Source organism: Mycteria americana, chromosome 2 (genome assembly GCF_035582795.1).
Source record: "Mycteria americana isolate JAX WOST 10 ecotype Jacksonville Zoo and Gardens chromosome 2, USCA_MyAme_1.0, whole genome shotgun sequence".
NCBI lineage: Eukaryota > Metazoa > Chordata > Aves > Ciconiiformes > Ciconiidae > Mycteria > Mycteria americana.
Window position 1 is genome coordinate 22,582,925 of NC_134366.1, and position 26,183 is coordinate 22,609,107.

Consider the following 26,183-nt stretch of genomic DNA (forward strand, 5'->3'; position numbering starts at 1 on the left):
GAATCTGTAGTCAAAAATAATAGTGAATTTCCCCCCACTTACCAGTGCAACAGGTGTTCAATGCGAAACAAACTGTGTTCACTCCCTTTGATTTCAATGCATTATTTCTAGCAAGCTCGTAACAGAGTATTTTGTCACAGTCATTTTTCTAAGCTCTCACCAGCAGCACAACAGTTTAGGTGAAGGAAAAGCAGTGAGCTGGCTGCAAAGTGGGAATGCAGAGGAACTGGCAAGTGTAGAAAAAGTGGAGAAGCTACAAAAATTTATTTTCCAACAAAATAACTCTCCACAAGCCGTGTAAACTTTTCTTACTAAAACAAATACTCTAAAACACAAAGATTTTACATTTCCAGTGAAACACTCACAGTAACATTTGCCTGTTTTTACTCTCCTGAAGTCTCAACAAAGAGCCAGCAGATTTATGCTTTCTCAATTACCTGGGTCAGTAAACTCCCTCATATTCCCTGACTGCAATTTGGAGTTTTAAATTAATAGAATGAAGAAACAGACTTGTTGGGCTTTTGAGTAACCTTTGTCTTCTTCAGTAGATTCTCATACTTTGCTGCCTAACGTGCCCATGCACACGTACGCCCATCCACCACCCACCCACTCACATACACACCTCTGTCACATGTGCTCTATTATTCTGACAATAGAACAAAAATTAAGCTGTGCCCATTGCAATTTTGTGACCTGTACAGAGAAGAATAATTTATAGTGGTAAATTCGTTATCTTTACCATAAATTTAAAATGCAAAATTGGGTTTGCAAGGACAGCATAAGGTATAAGAGTTAGACCCTTTATCTCAAGCACTCATTCGTATTTACAATAAGTATAAGCTTTCTGCTACAGAAGAAAAAGTATTTAGACTGAACACTGTTACAGATTTCCTAAATGAGGCTAGTTCCAGTTGCCAGTAATTCAAAAGCAAATCTGCTGACTTGGCATTAGGACTCTAAAACAGTGTGATCAAACTTATATAGTAAGAAGGTGTCTGCAGAAATAACATTTATAAACTGTATATACAGTACACAGTACCAGTACATAGAAAATAGATTTTGACTTTATGATCCCCTGTGTGTAAGGCAAGACTGAATTCCGTCTTCAAATGGAGTCCACCAGAGGTACAAGCAACAGATAGTGGCTCTTAAATCAATATGCAAATCAAGTGCTTACAAATTAAAAATCAGAGCAGACAAAAAGTTTTAGATTTTTTTTTTTATGTGCTGATTCTGGCTTGCTGAATACACGGGAAGTTATTAAACATCAAATGTACCTTTTTTTAAAAAACACTAACAACACCTTGATGGCAACAGATATTGTTCACGTGGCAGCTACCAAAAAACAGCTTGAAAAATGGCATAGTACAACATCAGGAACTCTGCAGTTGTACTACGCTAATTCATATAGCGCTAACCAAAAAAATAAGTATATGAATATTCTATTTCATGCTATTGCTATGCAAGCAACAGCAATACAAATCAGCATACAGAAGGATACCATATGTTCTGCAATGAAGAACCCAAAGATATTTTCAAGGGGCATTGTTACAAGACTTCAAAGAAACACAAGACTGCCGGAGGCAAAAGTTACTGACGGATGTAAACATCCCTGTTCCATTCTCCTGCGTCATTACGTTTTTTCGATATCACTTCCCCATCCTTGTCACAATATTGGTCCCTTGATTTATGACGACTACGCTGTTTGTTGCATTCATTGTGGTCCTGCTCGCGGTCCCTCTCCTTTGAGCGATGCCTTGATTCTCTATGTCTGTGATCACTGCTCCCGTGGGACTCGTCTCTATGATTGTGATCCCTGTGAGAATCATAGTGGTCACCATGCTCATGTGAGTAGTCCTCCTTTGGCTCTACATAAGCTGAATCTCTGCTGTCTTGTGTTTCCGAGTCAAAAGTTTCTTGCCTAGAAAGGCCTCTAACACCACTGCGATGGTTGTGGTGTTGGCTTGAGGAAGAGCGATGCTGGGATTTCTTGATGGGTTCAACCCGTGCTTCCTCTTCAATTTGTGAACCGCTGCGTTCAGGGACTGAATGGTCATTCCTCTGGTCTCCTTGAGATCCCTGCTATCACAACCAGCAGTAAGTTCACATACATGAAGTACACATTTAAACACTTTCCCCAATATCAAATTCAACTAGAAAGTACATGAAACCAATAAAATTTAAGTACACAACAATCCACTTTGAATCTAAACTAGAAAAAAAAATTAGAATTCCACTTTTACTGAAAATTCAGTATTATAATACAAACAATTCCTCTCATCAGAATGGAGCATGGCACTTGGGTTATTCTGTGACACTTTCTCATCTCCTGTGATGTTTCTGACTATTCCAGTTAGCAATAATTGCCTACCACACTCCAGACAAAAAGAGAGCATGCAGAAACAGGACAAACTGCAGAAAAAGAGGACATGCCAGGAGAGGGCAGGTATCAGTTGAGAATTTACAGATGCCTGCTTGGAAACAGCCACTATGGGAACGTGATTTTAGAGGGCTGAGGAGGTGGATTCCAGCAGAGAACCAAAGTTCAAAACCTTGGCTCTTTTAGAGTAGCTTTTTTTTTTAAAGAAAAAAGTGCAATTGAATCTGGTATGAATAAAGTTTGTATTATGATACTAATAGTATCACTGACCTTCTGTTTTTCTCAGCAATAATTCCATTTCTTCATCGTAATGAAAAATTAAACTTTGATATCGTAATTTTAAGAGCTCAAGAATACAGACCATTGCCAAGAAAAGCAGGAGGAGAGCAATATTATCACCTATAGAATTTCCTAACACACCACTACTATTAAAGGACTGAAATGAAAATTACCAGGTAATAACAAACCTACTCTTCACCAGCATAATGCTTTGAAATCACTGCAAAACGAACAAGTGGCATTATTTAACTCATTTGGGGGTTTCATTACATTAACCTGCTTTTATTCCCAAACCACAGCCAAAGACTTTTCCAGCGTAATTGCAAAATTTTAAGAAATAGTTTATGGTGAAATTGAATTATCCTTCTCACGTGAGGTGAAGAACATCAAGACAAAATCATCTCTACTGGCAGAAAATTAAAGTAGGCTTTAACAGAGTTATACAGGCATTTGTTTGTGAGACTGTTCTGAATTTACCAAAGTTAGTCTAAAGTTTGCCCTCCTATGTTCAGAGTTGTCTAAAAATAAGGATTGCCTCCAGGCAAGGATTGCCTCCAGGGCACCTCACGAACGTATCTTCTTTCTGTCTTTCTATTTTGTGGAAAAGAGCTAGGGGAAGGAGGAAATGTTGTCCTTCAGCCACAGATCCTGGCAGGTGGGTTTCCCAGCAACCCAACAAGTAAAATGACAGGAAATTGGACAGGAACAAATCTGTATTTTATCAGAAATTTATGAAAAGCAACATATTTCAAATCAGCAATTTGATAAATTTGACAAATCTTCATTTTCTAAGAACATTTTGTTCTGTAAACTTCCCAGCGACTAGCTGAGTTGCTCCATGTGTTCCTAATTTAAAACAAATGGTATCGATGAGAACAAGGTAACAGAAAAAGCGGTCAATTTTCTTTTTTGTTCTTGTTTTTATGATTCTCAAGAGGATTCTGATTTGCCAGAAAAGGAATGTAGTAATTGTAAACATGAATAGATGCATTCAAGGTGAACAGAAATGACTCAACAGAGGTGAATTATAAATGAAATTAAGTGAAAAGCTAAAGAGACTAAAGCAATGCCTGCTTTGGATGTGTAAACACATTTTTATGAGTTCACAACCATGACTGTTTTTAAGGCACGTAAACTGGGTACACACATGAAACCCCTTAATTCTCATATGGTCAAATGTCAACTATGTATGTACCTATATATATATAATCATGACTAATAAAATCTGTCATTGCTGTGATTTGAGAACAAATGCAAAATTTGAACCTGCTTTGAACAGAATGCTACTTTTACAAACTCAGATGCATCTTCTCTGCTATGACAAGTACATGTGGAGGAGCACAATGAATAAATTTAGAACCAATACCTGGAATTTCCGAATAGTGTTAGGGCTATTGGGATTTATGGGCAAGTTCATTGACATTAACTTTCCCTAAATATTACAGGGACACCGAGCAGGCAATGTTTGAAACTGGCTTAGGGTCTGGCTTTGTGGTTCATAACAAAATTAGGGCTCTGATTTGGATTAGATTCCACAGTGCAGGAATTTTATGGCCCAATCTCATAAGGCTTTTTGCCTAAAATGGAGAAGTTTGAGATAAGCCCATTTCATTTTTCAGGTTGTAATTTCAAAGAAGTAGGCGTTTTTGGAAAGAAGTTTAAGCAGTGTTGAAATAGGAGAGAGAAGTCTGTGTCCACCGAGTCAATTTGGCTTGCTCCCTATTTCCAGCCAGTGGTCCCTAATCGCCTGCACCACATGTGCGTGTGAGGTTGCTCCAGTCTTCTTTTTGGAGTTAGTCAACTATTTCCCTACACGAGGAAACCTGAGAACAGTTGTCAGGACAGTTTGCTCCAAAGCTCTCCATCAGATGGACAGGAGGTGTATGGTCTTCACCAACTTCATTTCAAACAGTCCCAGGAGGCCTCACACTTCCAAGCACCTCGTGCCATGCAATGCACACAGTCAGCATCGCGCTATAAAAATACCACTCTGGCAGCTGGCAACGCAAATCTCTCATTACAATGTACACCCGGGACTGAAAAACCACAAAAACCAATTATGTCTCATGGCAAAGGGGTGCTGCATTGGACCCAGGGGAGAATGACTCAAATGCTTTGCAGTGCGGATGTGGCCCCTCTAGGCCAAATGGCTGGTGGCATGGTTTTTCTCTGCAGAGCAGTACAAAAAACCAGCACAGACACAAACTTTAAATTCTCCAAACAGAGGGTCTTAACACTATTGAGAGAATGGGTTCAGGCACTGTGATTAGAAAATAAACCCACTCGATTCCAAGACCGTGACAGGCTCAGGTTTGAGATGTCAGCTGAAAATGTATCATAGGAAAATGAAACAAAAGGAATGTAAAAGTTCTGTGTTCCATAAGGGACCCCTCTTGCTTCGCACTTTTGAATTAGTAGACCTACAAACAAACTGTGAAACTGCAAATACATTCTCATTTTTAGTCCTTAAAATAAAAGCCTGTTAATTTGTAAGAAGATAGCACAACATTCAGAAAAGTGTTATTAAAACTCTGTATAGTTCTTCCAGAGAATGTGGTTAATAAAATGAGTAAGTAAGTGAACTATAAATCCACACCCAAAAGGCGTAAAAAAACCTTGAGCAAAATAGTAAACACATCTACAAAGCAAAGAGTTTATCTATCAAGTCTGCACACAACAATACTGAATTTCATACTCAGAAATTCTTCCAGCTCACAATTTTTTCAGGGTGTTTCAGCTCTGAGAACAGAAAAAAAGGCAGAAATGAGCTATAGCTTACAGTCTCTTTTCCTGCAACTGCTTTTGAAAGCAAGAGAAGGAGATACCCTGCAAGGTGGCTGAAGCAATTTTTCTTGTCAAAGAACAAACCTGTCAAGTCTGTAGTCTTCTAATGGGAATTAAATTCTTTGACACAAAAAATTGTTTTGCAAGACCATAAAAACAAAAAGCAATTTTTTAGCATTTTAATTTGGGTGCAGATATATTTTTTTCTTTGATTTTCTAAAAGGAGGCATTTTTCTTAGCCAAAGTTATGAATTTTAACTGGCATAGGTCTGTAACTTATGCGCATATATGGAACTTAGGTGGAAATTTAGATGTTTTAAGCCATTATTTGAGCTGGGACAGATGTATTTTAACCCCCACTGTGATCTTCTCGGCCTCAAGGTGTTACTCGCTATTATAAATGAAATAGCATCTTTAAAGACCTAATTTCATGCCATGCAACACATATAAAAGGGAGAGGATCTCCTTATGCTGAAAACCTTAATACAATTATACAAAGCAAAAGTTGAAGGAGAAAAGAGAAGAGAAAATATGCCCAAAGTCACCAGGCAGGTCAGTGCGGAGGTGGGAATAAGGCCTGTTTTTCCCAGCTCGCTAGACGGTATCCTCGCTGTTTAGAACATACTCCCTCTCAAGGTCTTTCTGCACAATGTGCAGCAGGACTCAGGTTTTATGTAAGAGTTTGGCTTGAAGGAAGTATGTACTTTTCGCAGCAATGGCCAATGAATAAAAGAACAAAGGAAACACTGGAAGGGCCACTTTGACCTTGAGACTTCACTAATACAGTCAGTCATTTTCAACCTCTACAGCTCTATAGCCTGTGGGAAGATAGGAACAGATTCCCTCCACCGTTTGTGGATCTGTTCTGTACATAACCCAATTTGTCATGCAGGGCCTCTGGGACTGGGATTTGCCTATTAGCGATAGTGTGCCCATCAGTCAGAGAGTTACCAGAGGCTGTAACATGCATAGTATTAGCCCAGTTTAATTCCGCTGATTGGATTACATATGGCCAGCTATAAAAATGCTTGTGGCTGGTACACATATTACTGGCACAGTGGTGTCCTGGGCACAATGAAATCTTAAGTATTCCACTTCACATCACCATATGTTTTCAGTCAGGCTGGCTTAGTCCTTGGAATCAAAACCAGCCCCTAGTCAATACGCAAACACATGCTACTGTGAATACAATAGCAATAACAATAATGTGCCTGTATTTGCCTTTTATACTGAAAATGGGTGAATGTCTACTGAAAAAGCTCTTACTCTGTCAACAACAGTAAGACATATTCAACATATTCTAGTATCAGACTACCACTGTGCTTTGGAAGAGGAAGAAGTTGATAGAAAAAACAGAAGAGATGGCATAAAAACTGTACCTGTAAATTAATATTTGGACCTGGGCTAATAGGAAGAGTGGCTGTTGCAAGTGTGCGAGTGAGAAGCTGGTTAGGAGGATTGCTGCTAGGTGGATGTGTGGCCTTCCAGTAGGCTTCCAGATAGTCAGCAAGGTGCTCACAAGCATCTTCAAGCTGGTTCTCATCAAGAATTACATCGAACATTTCCTGATAAAGGAAAGGTTTTAGTGAGAATAAAGAGAGCTAAAGAGATCAGCTAGAGACATGGATGACCACACTTTCCATTAATCAAAAATGAACCACATTTCTAATACTCGTGTTAAGATATTTCACCCTTTTGGTTTTATTTTTAAATACAGTTGATACAAAAGACAGCAATCATAACTAGCACTAATGTTACACTTGCTAAAGCAAGTCCTCATGACTTCCGCTTACTAATACACAAACAGTCAATGAAGATAGGAAGAGGCAGCTTGAACAAATCTTAAAACTAAAATATCCAGAAAGAAAGGTTAAATATTGATGGTTTTAGCTATTGGAACATAATGGAATGGCAAGAAAAGGGATTCACTCCCCATATCCAGAATAACTAAGAGAAAACTAAGACAAACTGAGACCAATAACTAGTAACAGTAAGAAACACAAGTAATACAGATCATCCAGTTTCCAAGTGTTGTACAAATACTAGGTAAGAGATTAGTCACACTGTCTAATTTTAGGTATCTAAAGTTAGGAGGCAAGTTTCCTCTGTTCTCTCCCTGGTCAGGGAGACAGAAGTCCTCCTGAAGGCAGCTTTGAGAGCCTATGCAGGTCTCTAGCATTCTTCATTGACTTCTTGGGATGTGAGGAGACTAGTCTCTTAACTGAGATGCTTGAACTGAAATGATGAAAACATCCCTCTCGCTCAGCTCTGTAACTATAGCAAATTCCCCTATCTGCAACTGAAGTGAACCTTCATCTTCTGGTCTCTTATCCATACTCTTGACAGTTGAGTATGCAGGTAATAATGCTTGCCATGTTTAAAACACAGCTGGGGTCTCATCATCTCCACTTCATAGGTGGAAGTCGAAAGAATTTGCTTCAGTGCACATCAACAGAAGAACTGCAGATCTTTGCTAAAACTGTGACCAAGAATGCCAGCAGTGATAGGCTGTGGTGCCATATACCCACGGGGAGCTACCCAAACCACCAGCCTTACCCTAAACTGCCAGAGATAAAGCACAGTCACTGAGAGGGTTCATTTTTAGACCAATAAGCCCAAAAGAATTATCAAGTAAAACAAATGCTCCGCTTGTTCGAGCGGTGAATGTATTCAGCACACATCCTAATAACTGCTTGTGACTAGGCATGTTTTTCCCTGCACCCTTGTGCAGAGCCCACAGACCTCAGGAGGCGTGCTGCAAAAAAGCAATAGTGAAATATGGGTAGAAGAGGGCAAACATTCCCAGAAATGATGTAATTAACCTCGTGCTTGAAAAGAAAGGCACTTTTCAAAGATGAGACATAAATTAACAGTAACTCACAGGAGGACACTGTGCCAGTTTATCAGCTGCCACCATCTGAACATTAAGGTGTTTGGCCTGAGATTTCCCTCGAGATTTTATTAACCTCTGTAAAACCTGTGAAAAATAAGACATAATAAAAGTGAGCAGGTTTGGACTTACTGTACATACATAACCACTTAAAATGTTTACATTTTTAACTGCCCACTTGAGCAGATCAAGTTCTTCATTAGCTGGCTTCCCATGCTGTTTACATCCAGAACAAGCTAATTTTCATTTACTTCCCAACATCTCCTTTCCTGTTACGAGCACTAAAAAGTTCCCCTCTTATTTTCCTCTGCTGCTTCTGGTTTTGTTTGTTTTCTGAGTTGAAATTCTCTAATTGCTCTCCTGAGTTCTCTTCCCATAATTCGTTCTCCTCTTTCAAATGCCCCTTCACAAGGTCTGCGCAGATTTTTTCACAGAATGAGAGAGTACATTACCAGGAGATGTTAAAGTTTACCAATCATTCTGACATTCATTACACGAAAATCTTTCTTTCATTTCTGTATTATTTTGATTTAACAAACTAACTGTTAGCATTACTTACATGACTGATACTAAAAGTGCAATCTCAATTTAAAAAACCATTGGAACTATAGCATCTTTTCCAAAATGGGTTTTTGTAACACCAGAGCTAAAATACTTTTTTGATTAATAACATTTCACCATCCAAAGGGAAGCAATAACAATATAAAGCTCTGAACTTTAATGAGGACACGTGATTATCTGCATTTACGAAAAAAAAAAAAAAAACGGGAAAAAAAAAAAAGACTGAAACAGCACGAATATCAGTAAAATATTTACCTTAGGAGAAGAAATCTTTACGTATACTATAATGGGAGCCAGAGAGGTTTTGCTTAGTTGAGCTGGGTGGTTAATGGTATCAGCATCCAGCACTACCAACTGCAGTGTCCTTGCTAGTTCAAAAATCCGTTCAATTTCACTTTGAACTTCAGCTGCAGATAAGTAGAAAATTAGAGTTATGAAAATATTAAAAGGCAATTAGTGTTAAGAAATGTAAAAATGTAGTAGACTGGTGTGCTGCTCCTCCTCAGGTTAGCAGGAGTTGTTAGCCGTGCACGTCCCTGGCAGGCTAGGGAAACGAATGCAATGTTAACGAGAGCATTTTGCCGCCGGGTTGTTGCCCTTGCAGGCAGCACTGCCTGCCTCTCTCACCTCCACCGCCTCCTGCAATCCCAGCCTGGAGAGATCCTTTCTTACAAGACCCCAGTCCATGTATGTAAGAAAAAAAGAGGTAAGAATGCTTGCTGCATCACATGGTAATCTTACTATGCCATTAATTTCCTATATGTAAATAATTTCAGCTCAGACTTTAATCTTATGTAGTAATCAATGTGCTCAAACTGGAGTGCCCGAGATAGGCATTAAGATGTACTGACGTGTCTATATTAGCAGAAGCTCCTGTTTTTCCATTTACTTCAACTTATCAAAGCTCTGGAAAACAGTTTCCTTCATATACTGGCCTCAGTATGGCACCATATTAAAAATTTGATTAATATGTGTAAAACACTTTTAAAAAAAAATTCAATAATCCAAATAATGCTATGGTATCCTCCTCACAACCCCAGGAGTTCTGGAAAGGTGATTTTCCCCCCAAAAATCATCTTGCCTTCTGGTAACTCATGCTGCCAGCTCCTCAGCACCCTGCCTGATTGGCAGTAGTTTCCAGGGCAAACCTCTCCAAGACAGATGGACTGTGTCCGCTTTCACAAGTGATGTAGAAACTGTCTTCATTCCCAAATGAAAGGAAACTAAATCTTATAACAGCAAAATCATCCTTGAAATGGAATCACATTTTCCTGCTCAAATCTTGCTATAGGCTGACTTCACAGAGAAATTACAGAAGTTGGGAGATTTGTACAAGTCTATAAAGAAAGTTATAGAGCTAGACAAGATTGTAATTCATATAGGTTTCCCTTTAAAGGTCGTGCACACTCCATGAACCAAAACCAGATTAGATATCTAGCCCATTCAAAGTAATACTAGAAGATAACCAACAGAAACTTAAATGTCAACAAGAGGTACCAAAAACTTATTTATTAGAGAGTTTCTTGAAATTACACTATCAGCATTTTATCTATTATGCTGGCACAAGCATTACGTTTGCTTGAAAGCACAGCCTATCTGATCTGGCTAGAGAGACTTTTCTATAGCGAATGGTCTCTTTAAAGAGGTGTGAAGAGATTGATTTTTGTTATCCTAGAATAGCAGCTGAATACATTAGGTACCATGATAAGGTTGCAAAATTTCCAAGAGAGCGCAAAACATCCCAGCTAGTCTCCATTTACCTCAAAGTCTTCCAGTTCCAAATCAGTAGGTGACTACTACGATCATTTTATAAATGAAGTAACGTCTTAAATGGCCATCAGAAAATCTATATATGATGCTCTCTATTGGAAGAGGTTGACATTGTTTTGGATCTATTAGAGATCACCTCCATCCGTTTGTAGTTATCTCCAATTTTGGCGGAGTACATGCCAATCAGTCTTTTACAGTAGAGAACACTGCAAGATGTGCACGGCGTGCTGGTATGGAAGGCATCGGTGTGTGCTTTCCTGCTTGTTGATAAAAGCACTGTGGCCCAGCTGCTGTCTGAATTAGGACCACGTCTTTGAAGACAGAATGTCTGATGGTTCTTGGCACATTCACAATTACATCTTCTGCAACTTTGTTACATAGAGATATTGTTGGAATGGCTGAATACCATTGTCTCAGTGATTTAGCAGAAGATAGTCAATAGTCTATCCCTAATTTAAGTCCAAATGACAACTAGAATAAACATATCAGAGATGATTTGTCATACTGTTCTGATGATGAGTTTGGATTGCTTTCCTGCAATTTCAAACCAGGCTCAACACTTCAGTCAGTATAACAATATCAGTTAATGTATCATTTTAAGACCATTCCAGACTGCTAAAAACCCTTGTTCAAGACAATTTATAACCAGCAAAATCTGTCTTTTTGCCAGTGTATCATAATTTTGTCTGGGGAAGCAGTACTTGCTACACTGCTGGAAGCACTTTTCTGCCAGTATAGAATACATCTCTCTGAGCTGGATTTCATGCTATACTTTTTGAAAGAACCCTTTTCTAGGGCAGAGTATGCCTCAGGATATATTCTGTTGTGAAACGTACCCAGGGCAATAATTGCAGGTAACTATGATCCTATGAATCAATAGTTTCCACCTGAGACTGAAGATGGAGAGATATATTTTTCCATCAATTAAAAAATATTTCAGTATTTATTTTTCTTAACTTGGGTATAGGAGAAAAGTTCAAGGAACTACACTGCATGGTTGATGAACTAGTATGTTGTGCGTCTACCTTTCCAGTCAAGAATGGATGGAAAAAATGCCACAGACATTGCCAAAGAGGTCCTGATCTCCTGTCCCTTAGAGTACTTCTTCAGCTTCTGGAAAAGCCTGCATTTTGCTTGAGACCTTCCTTGTATTCTAACTTTTTACTAGACATAAGATTGTTGCAATTGCTTAAATAATAGTAGCTTCTCTTATTAGATGACAAAGGCTTTATCTACTGCTGCAGCTTTGGTTTTCATCTTTATTTAGCAACAAATGTCAAAAAACAAACTCTATACCTGTGAAGATTCTTTCCCAACAAGACACTCAACTCAAATTTTCTCTCAGACTTTTGACCAAAGTAAGCAAAGCACCTAAATGTCACGTGGGGATAGTAACACAAATGTCAATGGTAGCTAAAATAGGGAGCTGAGAACAATGACAGTGTGGTATCGTCAAAGGAGCACAGTAATAGCTTAGCAATCTCCCACCTCCATGAATATAATTTCTTTATAATAATGTCCCTTCTGATATACTGGAGAGGCATAACAGTGAGGCTCTAATAGTTAACTCCAATAAATTATATTTGCCAATCATAATGAGAGGCATAAACATAATTAGATCTACTGTGACAATCATCATGAAATGCTGGCAGCCCAGCTACAACACTCAAAACCAGAAATAAGCTATCAAATTTTAAGGTGACCCTTACAATCTATTTGATATGGCCTCCTTGGTAATCAGAAAGGGAACATATTTTAAATGACAGGAGCACTCAACTATTTATTCCATACAATAGGGGGTCAACTCTAAGAAAAAAGAAGTACACATCTCCCAGCCAACTTTAAATATTCCACATTTAAACTTACTCCCATATATTAATTCCAAATATCCCTACTGTACCCTGAAATGAATAGAAATTCAGTGCAATGAGAGCACAGGTAAATGGCTTATCCCATTATGGGGCAGACAAATATTCTTCACATCAGTTGGACCTTACAAGTGAATTTCAAGCAAAAATCTTTAACAGTTCATTACAATAATCTCACCTAAAGTAAAGGCAAAGACACAGCAACGCTGCATTGCACCTACGTCAATTCACTAATAACAAGATGAACTATGGTGGAATTCAGGGTCACTTATACAATGCCATGGTAAAAGAACATTCTCTACTCTACACAGTTGGAGAAACACAACCTCCTTCAAACCTGGGCAGAAAGCATCCATAGCAGCCAGGAGTCACTGGGACACCCAACTTGACAGAGCAGTGGCTACATCAGCACTGTGTGTTAGGAAGACCCTGCTGAGATGGCAGTTTCGTGATGGGGATGAGATGCAAAATGGCCATGCTTCTGGCTTGCAAAGGCCAAATTACAACCCACAAAATATTGCTTATACACAGCAAGGAGGTTTTGATTTTCAGCAGGAACAGTGACGTTCACATACTGTCAACTGAGTACAGTATGACTTTAATATCCTATTCAATTTGACCTTGTCTACTTCTCTTTGGTATCAGTGGCACTGTTTTGTTCATAGAAACAGATTTGTAAATCATTACTTGGACTGCAACAGCCACAGAGACAAAGCGTTCTCCTTTTCTAAACAGAGTTCCTGATATTACAGATGTATAGCATGAAAAGAACATATCCAAGTCAATGCACGTCATATAAAAATGATTAGCAACACCTTGCGCAAATGGCTGTCAAATAATTTTATAAATTATGGAGAACAGGCATCAGTAGCCATGATTTTTCTTATGGTAATTCTTTTATACAAGCACACTTACTTCAAAATAATTAATTGCTAAATTCCATGAACATAATTAAAGAAATGAGAAGTTTAAGGCAGCCTCAGGAATTCCAAAACAAAGGCAAAAGACACAAACGTGCTATATATCCCCAGTGCCTTAAAAGCACATAGAAAGTATTGCACCAAAAAAACAGCTGCAAAATGGATAAAGGTCATATCTGAAATCCAAGAAAATGAAAAAACAAAAAGGAAGTGATGACTATTGAGTTGTGCCCACACACCTCTTGATTAAGAAGTAAATCATGACCTTGACTAACAGAATTGAAACTTTAAATTTTAATTTCTGAGCACGTGTGTGTATACAGATGCTTATATTGTGGGCAAAATCACCAAAGTGTCTACGTTAGGTACTGCACTAACCAGAATGCAGGTACTTGGCCACAGCAGGCTATCCCAGACTACACTGGACGCCTGTGCTCGCTGTATACAAAGTGGAGAGACAAGATGCTACCGAGGGTGATCCAGAAAGCTACATGGTGTGTGAGCAGTCCGGAGCAAGCCAGTAAGAAACCCCACACGTACATAAGTACTTGGCCTCTCTCTTCTCATCTTACCCCTTCCTCCCCTCAAGCACCCAGGTTGCTCTGGGTAGGCAGGGAGCTAACAGCGGGGTCATGCTGGACAGCGGACAGCTGGCTCCGTCCCCTCCCCAGCGAGGGAGGGTCAGCCTCGTGGTCTCCAGGCAGGATTAGGTGTCCCACTCCACACCGGTGGCAATGCTGGGGAGCAAAAGCCTCTGTGCCTCCCCTCCAGCGTACCCAGCTAAGAAGGAAAAAGTCTTGCAGGGGAACATAAGCAAGTAAGAGGGAGTAAATGCTCTAGCTTAGTCCTCAGGCAATGGGCCAGAAGATACCTGGATTACAGGTGTTTTCATCAAATTTCTAACATAAATGTAGTTTTGTAAATATACTGACATTTCCCTGGTCTCAACCAAATCCCTTAGCCACTAGCTTGTTACATAAAAAGGGGAGGGTGGGAGTGGGAGGATAACAATATTTTCCGGGGAAAGCGGCTGCATGTGTTACTCATGCCTAACAGATGGGGCTCCTGCGAGGGATAAGGCAGAAAGGAGAGGAGCACGCCTGCTGCTCCGCCTGGCGCTCACGGCTGGGCTGCGCTGAAGGGGAGCTGTGGGGTGAGGTGCTGCAGGAAAACAGTTCTCCTCTTTCTGCCTGCTGAGGCTCAGTTTATTCTGACGGAATTCAGATGGCCTTGAATGCACACACATGTCCAAGTGGTATTTACAGATACAATGTGATGTTTGGAAACCTCAACATAACCAAAATCTATTTATAATGGACTAACATCTCCTGAAATGCAATACTGTAATTATGTGAAAATATAAAACAGATAGTGCTATTTAAAAATACTAAATAGCACATGAAAATGTCTACTTCCTCCCCTATTTCTCTGGGCTAGCAAAACAATAGCATTCATGGAATGACGCTTCTTATGCCAGGTTTAAACTGGAAGTAAATTTTAACAGCCTATGGACAGAAAAGCTTGAAATCAGCAGATTGCAGCACAAACACAAGTGGATGAGCGCTGCACAGGAGAGAGCTTCACTGAGATGACAGGTAGAACCGCAGATGCTCCGGAAGGTGCCGTGCAGCAGCATAGCGCTGCGTCCATCTTTAAGCTCCCCTACACTCTGTTAGCGAGTAATTGGGATAGTAAGACTGGGCAAAGAAGCGGCCTAACATTTATTTTGCCCAGGGGACCAAGCAAGTGTCTCTGCATAGTTCATAACTGATATCATCACGTCAGGCTGGCACTAACTTGGGTATTTCTGCACCATGCCTCATTACTCAGCGCAGTCCTATAGGCTTTTACAGCTCTGGTCCATACATAGACACTGAGTAAGTAATCCCCAGGTTTGTTGCTTTATTCAGAACAAACATAAATAAAAATGCTCAGCTTTTCTCACAGATACGATGTGGAACCACTGCATCGCTGGCTATTCAACCCCTCCTGCTGATGGTGTACCACTTGCAAAACATTTGCGTATTCACAGAGTGGGAGAGATACTGACTCTGTAGCCTAATGCTTAGAGTGGGAGGCAAGACACGTGGATTCCAGTTCTTTCTCCAGGGAAAGTTTAATTATTATGCAATGTGCGTAAGACTCAGCAGGACCGACTGACAATCATCATAAAGGTGATCATAGCCCTGTCATGGTGATGGAAATTATGAGTTCATGCCTCTGTTAGCAGAGAACAGAAATGCACCCAGACTTCTTGGCATTCTGGTTGCACAACTCAAACCCTTAGTCTTGGATAAAATGAGGACACAGACACCAACTTTTATCAGTTCCATGAGCCTAGGAGAAAGAAAAAATACTGGATCAATTCAACCTATAGGTGTGAATAGTTTTAAGGGAAGCAAACTGTATTCTTAAGCAAACAGCTAACTTGCTAAAAATACTTAATTCACCTATCCAGGTGTCTTAGTTATTATATAGGTATCTGTGACCTTAAAAATTATTCTAACACATTGCTATATTGTTTTGTCTCTAGCACATGTTTTGTTTCAAGATAGTCATAAATCATATGTATTTCAGTGCAGTACAAAATATAGTGACATGTTGCTGACAGCTATCTCTAATTTACAGAAATCAAGAATATTTTTTTTTTTCTCCTTATGTCCTTTAGAAGCACTCAGGAATTTTCATTAAAATACTTTGCTAATACTGTATCAAAAAAGTATTCATAAGTTAGAATATTGGAAAGTTAGTACCAAACTTCTAATGCAGAACTACCTGAAGAATTCATTAGAGAGACTCTGACCTTAGATGTTAACAAAAACAAGGCTGGGCCAGCAGGATAAAAGACCATTTTGAGACATGTGAGGCTGATAAATTATAACAGGTTCAGGATCTTCATGCCACTCTTTCCCCATCTGTGTGTAAAAAGACGTGTAGGCACATCCTCATGATAACCCAAAAGCTCTTGGCTGCTATATTACAGCATTCTGCTTCAAGGCAGCTTTAGGTTTAGCACATTACTTTACTATATCTGAGGATTTAATGCCTGCAAGTGAGAGTTCTGGACATTTGTCCCAGCTGTCTCGAAGATAAATTATAAAAGGACAATCAGGATTTTCCATAACACATTGAACACCCTTTTTCTTCTCTTTGAACTATATTAGATCCTTGAGACTTTGGAATGGAAATACACTCTTGGTCAAATCCCAATTTTGCATTCCTGTTCTACAGCCTCTGTAAGTAGGGAAGGATTTTTATGAGGCTTAGCTAGCACTCTTTTAAGTTTATTTTTAATTTATAGTCAGGGAAGCATTTACTTGAAACTTATCATATACAACAACTATCATTAAATTACCAAATATGGAGAATACATAATATTACCATATATATATATATATATATATAATATGTATATATATAAAAAATAGTTACCATAGTTTTAAGCATTCAACTGGCTTTTTACACAGAAACACAAGGCTGAAATTTGCGCTACTATTTCTTCAAGCATTTATGTTTCATTTTCAGAAAACAAAACTCTGAGATATCAACCTAATAATGTGAATGGGAGCTCTATACATTTTCTAGAGACAACTTTCTAAAGGTAGGCACTCAATTGCACATGCAAATTGGGTGCATGCGATTCCTGACAGGTTACTGCATATGAACGTAGAAAGCAAATAAACAGACTGCCAGCCATTTGACTACAATTGATTTACCATACACATGATGCCGTATTTTACAGCAACGGTCACGCGTCTGTGTTAGAATATGCAGATTAGGTGCATACACCTTAGAAATTTGCAGTGGAAAACCTAATCGTCAGCATTTACTTGTCAATCTCAACTTTATTTTTAGAATTACTTGAAAATAAATAAGGCAAACCAGCAAGATTTTCTAAAAGAAATACTTAGCAACACAGTACAGGATTGGATTTTGTCTATCAGTGAGGCAGTTACGAGAAACACACGGTGGTTCTGTGAGGTACAATAAAGCACTGAACACAAAACAGCAGGAAAAGTAATTTGCAAGCTTGTATACATACCCAAAACATCTGGAAAGGGAGAGCATTAATGAAGCAAAGAATGGAAAAAGCCAAGACAATCAGGTTCTTGTACAAAGCATGCAGCATGAGGTAAGGTTATAACAAGTGTAACATACACAGAAACAACAAGAAAAAGGTTTGGGTCCTTTTGACAAAGAAATGCAACAAAAGCACAGAGTGGTTCAGCAGTTTCTGCAAATGGCATATGCGCATATAGAAATTTAAGTAAGCCAAATAGGACTGATTTTCAGGTGAATGAGATTTAACCATGTTCTTTACCTTCTTGGAGAAAAAAGTCTTTTCAAAATTACAGATTTCTTCCAGGCTTTTAAAGAAATGAATGAATTGCCCTTTCCTTAAATTTACTTCTAGCATTTCACATATTAAACATATAACACTATTGACAAGCAAACATCTCTCTTTATATACAAAGCAAGCTTTCATATAGGAGAGAAATAAGACTGTACTGCCCTCCTAAATCTTTACGAGCCGGATACTATTTTTATAAAATTCTTGGATACATTTTACACTGGAATACTCAGTGAATGATAAATACTCAGTGGCAGCATTGGTTTCCAATGAGTCAAATCCCAAGTCTATTTTTAACGGATTCTTTTACAGAAGCAAACTTTCAGTCGATAGGTGTGTGTAGCATTAAGCCCCTTGAGACTTCCCGATAATCCTGTAAATCCAGTTCCTTATGCCAATTTCTACTCCTGATAGGAAGAAGGGGCAGGCAACTCAGGAGGACTACAAGGATGTTGTGAGGTTATGCAGGGAGAAAATTAGAAGAGCCAAAGCCCAACTAGAACTTAATCTGGCAACTGCTGTACTGCAATAAAACATGTTTCTATAAATACATTAGCAACAAAAGGAGGGCTAAGGAGAATCTCCATCCTTTATTGGACGCGGGGAGAAACATAGTGACAAAGGATGAGGAAAGGCTGAGGTACTTAATACCTTCTTTGCCTCAGTCTTTAATAGTAAGACCAGTTGTTCTCGGGGTACCCAGCCCCCTCAGCTGGAAGACAGGGATGGGGAGCAGAATGAAGCCCCATAATCCAAGGGGAAATGGTTAGTGACCTGCTGCACCACTTAGACACTCACATGTCTATGGGGCTGGATGGGATCCACCCAAGGGTACTGAGGGAGCTGACAGAAGCGCTCATCAAGCCACTTTCAATGATTTATCAGCAGTCCTGGCTAAGCGGGGAGGTCCCAGTGACTGGAGATTAGCGAATGTGACACCCATCTACAAGAAGGGCCGGAAGGAGGACCCGAGGAACTACAGGCCTGTCAGCCTGACCTCGGTGCTGGGGAAGGTTAGGGAGCAGATCATCTTGAGTGCCATCACACAGCACATACAGGACAATCAGGTGATCAGGCCCAGCCAGCATGGGTTTATGAAAGGCAGGTCCTGCTTGACTAACCTGATCTCCTTCTATGACAAGGTGACCTGTTTAGTGGATGAGAGAAAGGCTGTGGATGTTGTCTACCTAGACTTCAGTAAAGCCTTTGACACTGTTTCCCACAGCATTCTCCTGGAGAAACTGGCTGCTCATGGCTTGGACGGGTGTACTCTTCGCTGGGTAAAAAACTGGCTGGATGGCCGGGCCCAAAGGGTTGTCGTGAATGGAGTTAAATCCATTTGGCGGCCGGTCACAAGTGCTGTTCCCCAGGGCTCTGTGTTGGGGCCAGTTCTGTTTAATATCTTTATCAATGATCTGGATGAGGGGATCGAGTGCACCCTCAGTAAGTTTGCACATGACACGAAGTTGTGCGGGAGTGTTGATCTGCTGGAGGGGAGGAAGGCTCTGCAGAGGGACCTGGACAGGCTGGATCGATGGGCCGAGGTCAATTGTGTGAGGTTCAACAAGGCCAAGTGCAAGGTCCTGCACTTGGGTCACAACAACCCCATGCAACGCTACGGGCTTGGGGAAGAGTGGCTGGAAAGCTGCCCAGCAGAAAAGGACCTGGGGGTGTTGGTTGACAGCCGCCTGAATATGAGCCAGCAGTGTGCCCAGGTGGCCAAGAAGGCCAGTAGCATCCTGGCTTGTATCAGAAATAGTGTGGCCAGCAGGACTAGGGAAGTGATCGTGCCCCTATACTTGGCAGTGGTGAGGCCGCACCTCGAATACTGTGTTCAGTTTTGGGCCCCCCACTACAAGAGGGACATTGAGGTGCTGGAGCGTGTCCAGAGAAGGGCAAGGAAGCTGGAAGGGTCTAGAGCACAAGTCTTATGAAGAGCGGCTGAGGGAACTGGGGTTGTTTAGCCTGGAGAAAAGGAGGCTGAGGGGAGACCTTATTGCTCTCTACAACCACCTGAAAGGAGGTTGTAGTGAGGTGGGGGGTCAGTCTCTTCTCCTAAGTAACAACCCATAGGACAAGAGGAAATGGCCTCAAGTTGCACCAGGGGAGGTTTAGATTGGATATTAGGATAAATTTCTCCATGGAAAGCATTGTCAGGCATTGGAACAGGCTGCCCGGGGAAGTGGTTGAGTCCAGCCATTGGTTGAATCAACCATTGCTGGAGGTATTTAAAAGATGTGTAGATGAGGTGCTTAGGGACATGGTTTAGTGGTGGACTTGGCAGTGCAAGGTTAACGGTTGGACTCAATGATCTTAAAGGTCTTTTCCAACCTAAATGATTCTATGATTCTATGATTATCACATTGTTTGTCTATGCCTCCTTGAAATTAATTCTGGTTTATCTATTAAATCAGTTCCAAATAATGGCGCTCACTGAACTGTTTACTGTGTTATGCACAATTATGAACAATATGCACAATATTGCAAACCTATATTGGGTGATAAGGTAAGAGCTGTTCTCAAAAAGACGTTCATTTATTTCCCAGAAAAAAGTATTTGGTATTAACATATCAAGCACATTACCTTCATACTATATTAACTCATTGACAGAACAAGGGTCACTTATCAAAATACTTACATAAAAACCAACAATACCTTTTCAAAAGTCTAAGAAATAGCCTTCTCTGCTGCAGTTACAACTGCTGCTCACAAATGTGAGCATAACTGAGACATAAATCAGTCACTTGACTATCTAGCTGCATGAAGTACCACTACACAAGGGTTGGTGAGTAAAGGAATAGCTTCCCATTGAACCTGCACAGGGTAAGGCATTTTATTTGGATTAACATATAGCAGTTCTGGGGAGCTATATATGCTATAATTAAAAGCTGGTTTTAAATGATACCAGATGTGGAAATAAACACATGGGTCTCAGTCCATGTGCCACTGACTGTTCAAGGAGGAGAGAGACAGACGGCAACTCACCTCCCCCATGTCCCACAGCTGTGCAGCCAAGGAGGCCCGTTCAGAGCAAACCAAACCAAACCAAACCCAACCCAACCCAACCCTGTTTTTCATTAACAAGATAAAATTTTATTGCAATAAATACCATTTTTAAATATCTGGATCAGAAATAAGTCATTGTAGATAGTTTGGACAAAAAAAAAAGGCACAAATTAAGTGTTTGCTGAAATTATGTCTTTTTTTTTTTTGCAGTGATTTGGAGAAAAGGCCTTATTATTCTTACTTTATACAAGGGAAAATGTAGGTAGAGAAAGAACTCATTTCCCGGGACCCCTCAGCAGACCTGCAGCAGATACTAGAAAAGAACTAAGGTAACATGTGTCCTGACTCAATTATTTATCTGTGACTGAAATGTGTATGAGAAGATAATATTATTTGGCTGCAAAGCTAATACTAATAAATTAGGAAATGCCAAGATAGCTCTCTTAAATCAAAGCTTCTGTGGTCTGTATTATAAGACAGCATGCTCAGGAACATATAATAAAGTTGTTTCTGTAGGGCTACTGTCTCAATCAGTGCACAATTCCATACATTGTCAACTGATAAGCAGCTATTGAATCACTTACTTTCTCTTCATTGTCAGATAAGTGTTTTGTGTCTCATTTAGAGCACATTGTTCTAATCTTTCTCTGAAAACAGAATGAATAAATTATTTGTGGCCTATTTTATGGAACTTACTGTGGTGGTATTTCACTGATGCAATAAAATGATTTTTCACTTTGAAACATCCCAGTTAGGCGAGAAACTAGAATTATTTATATTTTCCAGATAGAAAATTGAATCACAAAGAATAATCACAAGTTATCACTAATTTGCGGGGGTTCAATTTCAGAAATGTAGTGCCTGATCCTTCAGAGTAATTACCATAGTAAAAATCACATTCAAACTAGAAAAATGGAAGCCATCCTACAGGAAATCCTGGTTTCTGGGGATTTTTTCTTCCAAAATGAAATGTAACCTTGAAGCTTCTTTTAGAAGTCAGTTCTAAGACTCAGGACATTCCTGATGCTACCCTGTACTGTCAGTACATTATATCAGTACTGATCTGAGAGAAGGGAAAAATTCTTTGAGCTAGGCTGGGAATGAAAAGAACAGCTCCGCAGTTAAATGTCTGCAAAGAAGAGAGCCTAAAATAAGAGGACTTCTGGGGAATGAGGAGCCATAAGGCTGGTATTTCACAAGGTACCCAACAGTAGCTCCAGTAGTCCATAAAGTACTGCCTGGTTTCCATCTGCATTTTCCAAATCAGTGCATTACCATGCAACATGCTGATTTCAATGACATACGTTATTGTTTGACAGGTTCAAAGCCTGAATCTCAGTTTCAGCCACAATACTCAGTACTTCTACAAATCATGCTTGAGGCATGCAGAAAACACCGGAAAAAAAAAATAACCATTTTTATAAAGCCTGTAAATAACTAGTCCAATATTATACAGTAATTATGTATCAGAGGCAGAAAATCCACTATTGCCTTGGGCTCTTCAGTTAATTTGATAAAAAGACTCTCCCTTTCCACCCCTCAGCACTGCACCTCACCTCTGACGCGGTGAGCCAGGACTGCTGGTGGCAGGGTGGGAGGTAGCACGGAGGGGCCCGGCAGGAAGGGGAGCAAGGGGATGCCCCTTCCCTCTGTGCCTCCGTCCCCTGCTGGCACTGGCCCTGGCTCCAGGCACGGGCAGTCACCATGCCGCAGGCACAGCATGCTCTGCACTACCTTGGTGAGCTTTAAGGGGTGCTGTGTCTGGCACCGAGCCCTCAGTGGTGCCAAGGGGCTACTTGTTGGCCCTGGGTGAGGTGTGCCGGCTGCTGTGATTCAGAAGAGAGGCTCATTGCGTGACATGCTGCAGTGCTGTAGCTTACAGGCTATCGGGTCATAGGCAGCAGACCCCCCCTCTCCTACTGGGGCTATCCCTTTTTTCAACAGAGAATCAACATCTGCTGATCCAACAGAGATAGACCAGTGCTCAGTACACTTAAGACTGAAATTCAAATCCCTGTTCCAAACCAGATACAGTAGAAGCTTGACTCTGCATGTCCTGCATCCCAAATGCATATTTTAATTACTGGGCTATGAGCTCCTTGAAGGGTAGAAGATGGGTGATGAAGGAGTTTCCTCTTTACGATCAGGAATTCAATCTTGGATCCAAGAAATATTTCCTATTAAAACTGATTGATTTACTGCCACAAAAAGTTTTGGTCAAATCACTATTTCTTGTCCTGCTCCTCCAAAATTTAAATTTAAAATGCCCTTTTGTGCTTTTAGAGAACTTCATTTGCCTTCCTGAAATTTCTTGCCTCATACATTCTGAGGTTTCATAGCAAGCAAAATAGCAATTCACTGAGCAATTCCAATTCCCCACCATTAGTTTGTACATTTTTCAAAAAACCTGAGGCAGAGGACTTGTGGAAAAGTAGTCTGCAAACACATAACCAAAGACTGAATCACAGCATATATAACGTAAAGGTACTAAGAAGCTGCACAGTTAACCTTCTTACTATTACTTCCTAACCTTTATTTTGCACAACTTGAGTTCATAAACCTAGTAATATTCTTTTAATAGCATTTTTTGTTGACTTACAGCAAATTCATCACACAAACAGAAAATAAAAATTCCACTACATGGTGTGATATTGCCAGTCACCTCTGCTACTTGAGCCAACTAAGTACTCACAGCAGTGGTATGTTGTCATCTTCTTTGTGAACCGCTGCTAGAAGAGGCCACCTACCAGCAGGATACAACGATATTTTCTGATTCTGACTCTATTTCTACCTTGAGGTACATTGCAGGCAAGCAAGGGAACAGGCTGTAACACTCCTTGTGTTTTCTTTCTTTTGCCCTTACACAAGTGTTTTCCCATCACCTTACCAAAGCGGTTCCCTTTTCTGACTCCAGGTTGTTTTATCCTCTCAGTTTTCCTCCCAGTCCACTGTTACCACATCGTTTCCCTCCCTGACTTCCTTCCTGGCTGGTTTTTGTCCTCCCATGGTTTAGCCCATGTCTGGAGCACAGACCCTGGCAGTACTTCACCAGTGGGTTCAACTATCCCAGCTCCTACTCCATAACTCCAACCTTTTCCATAATGGATTTTCACTATTTGCCTTTCTCCCTTAGCCCAGCCACCTGCTCCTCCAGTTGAACATCTTTAAAGTAAAAAACTCTTTACTCCATACTCCATGCTGCACAGTAAAGTTGGGATCAAAGTTGGGATCAAAAGCTGAAAGATGAGCACCTTCCCACTTTAGTTCTGTTGGGCTGCCCCGATCCAGTCTGCTGGGGGCAGGTTTTACTCATCATCATTGCTGGACCTTGCCCAGGGAGAGCTGAGTCTTTAAGCAATTCAGATGCAAATGCAAAGCCTGGCATGTGTTAATGGCAGCTTCAAATAATTTGGTCAAGTTTTCTCGTTATTTTCATAAAAAATGCCCAGAAGCATGTAACTGAAATACTGTTCGATTCACTACCAAATTTCAAAACCCTTCTAGATTATTGAAGTATGGGACTATTACAGCTTCTGAAAGAAAAGGTTTTGAGAATATTTTAACATAGGTAGAATTAATTTTTGCCCTTAAAATGACCTAGTTGCTCTAACAAATATTTCCCAAGATAATTCAAAATGATTTTATAAATCAGTTAATATTTAGAACATTTACAAGCAACTGAAAACCTGATATGTAGCAGGAAATCTTAGGTAATAATAATAGGCCTGTTACAAGACATATCTATCTATCCATATATTTACATGTATACATAATCACTGTCATCTTTTGGGTGTCTCCACCTGAGGTTCTGTCAGAACTTCCATTTTAAATACGTCTATCAAAAAAATACCTTGACCCCAAGAAAAGATGTTGACATTCTTAAGGGTAAGGTTACCATGAGATAAAGGTGTACATGACTGGGCTGCATTTACTTCTTATAGATTTTTTTTCTCCTGTATGAATTTTTGTGATAGCTGTTTTACATACATGAAAATATTTTAGCATGAGGAATATTTAATATGCTTTTTACTGCTGCATATATTTGTACATTATTGCACAAAATTGCACATGCTTTGATGTTCAGGTTGGGAAATGAATCACCGTGGTTCTGTTTGTTCCACAAGTGGGTGACCTCTACCTTTATTACCAATTTTCAGTTCTATTCAAAACAAGTGACACTTTATCTTTTCATTAGATTATTAAATAGACTTTGGTGGCAAGACTGAAATTCATATAGAAGAATATTCTTGTGCGTAAAGATATTCATTATGTTGTTACAGTACCTTGCATTTTGATATTTGAAAACACTTAAATTAAGACATACTTGGAAGCTATCAGACTATTTGCAAGTAAAGATTCACAGCCTCCACATAGCTGAAAACAAGGGTTTTAAGAAGCAAATTTTCAAGAAAGGGAAGTCAAACTTTTTAAGGCAGAGAAGCTCATTCTAAGGACAGCTATATTAGGCAAATGTTAAATACTCAGTCAAAGTACACGTGTACTCAGAAATTTTGTTATAAAATGTGATAAAGAACCCATTTAGTAGGATGAATGAGATTCTTTTCCTGTTCCACAAATTTTACAAGATTTCAAGATACAATGCTGTATTCAGGAGAAACCAAGCTCTCTCAAAGGCTACTAAGAGAAATCTGCAGCTTTGTAAAGACAGGGACCTGGCTGGAGCACTCACCTGTGATCCAGGACATTCGAGTTCAAGTTCCTCCTTTTTTGTATTTGAGCAGGGACTTTGTCCTGGTTTCGGTTGGGATAGAGTTAATTTTCTTCCTAGTAGCTGGTATAGTGCTGTGTTTTGGATTTAGTATGAGAATCATGTTGATAACACACTGATGTTTTAGTTGTTGCTAAGTAGTGTTTACACTAGCCAAGGACTTTTCAGCTTCCCATGCTCTGCCAGGCGCACAGGAAGCTGGGAGGGGACACAGCCAGGACAGCTGACCCCAACTGGCCAAAGGGCTATGCCATACCATATGGCGTCAGGCTCAGTATAGAAACTGGGGGGAGCAATCGCTGCTTGGGGACGGGCTGGGCATCGGTCAGCAGGTGACGAGCAATTGCATTGTGCATCACTTGTTTTGTACCTTCTTTTATTATTATTATTTTCTCTTCCTCTGCTGTCCTATTAAACTGTCTTTATCTCAACCCACAGGTTTTACTTTTTTTTTTTCCAATCCCTGAGGGGGGTAGGGTGAGTGAGCGGCTGTGTGGTGCTTAGTGGCTGACTGGGTTTAAACCACGACAGACTTGAACTTGGGTGTCCCGTATGTCAGCTGAGCGCCCTAACACAAGTATGTAGACTCCTGGTAGGATTCATCTCGGCTACCTCCAGGTGTCCCTACACAGGGAATGAGCCAGC

At 40.1% G+C, this 26,183-nt stretch overlaps 1 protein-coding gene across 3 annotated transcripts in view; it reads right to left on the bottom strand.

Annotated features, from left to right (window-relative positions):
- Window positions 1–247: 247 nt before the first annotated feature.
- Window positions 248–26,183, bottom strand: part of CACNB2 (calcium voltage-gated channel auxiliary subunit beta 2) — a 262,351-nt gene continuing 236,415 nt past the window's right edge. For 2 of the 3 annotated variants that reach the window (XM_075492690.1, XM_075492692.1), the window contains exons 11-14: window positions 9,150–9,301; window positions 8,325–8,420; window positions 6,823–7,008; window positions 248–2,082 (exon numbers count right to left, since the gene is read on the bottom strand). In XM_075492690.1, the coding sequence (XP_075348805.1) occupies window positions 1,591–2,082; window positions 6,823–7,008; window positions 8,325–8,420; window positions 9,150–9,301 (926 nt within the window). In that variant the 3' untranslated portion in view covers window positions 248–1,590. The remainder of the gene's footprint in view (window positions 2,083–6,822; window positions 7,009–8,324; window positions 8,421–9,149; window positions 9,302–26,183) is intronic. The other variant, XM_075492691.1, reaches the window with a different exon arrangement.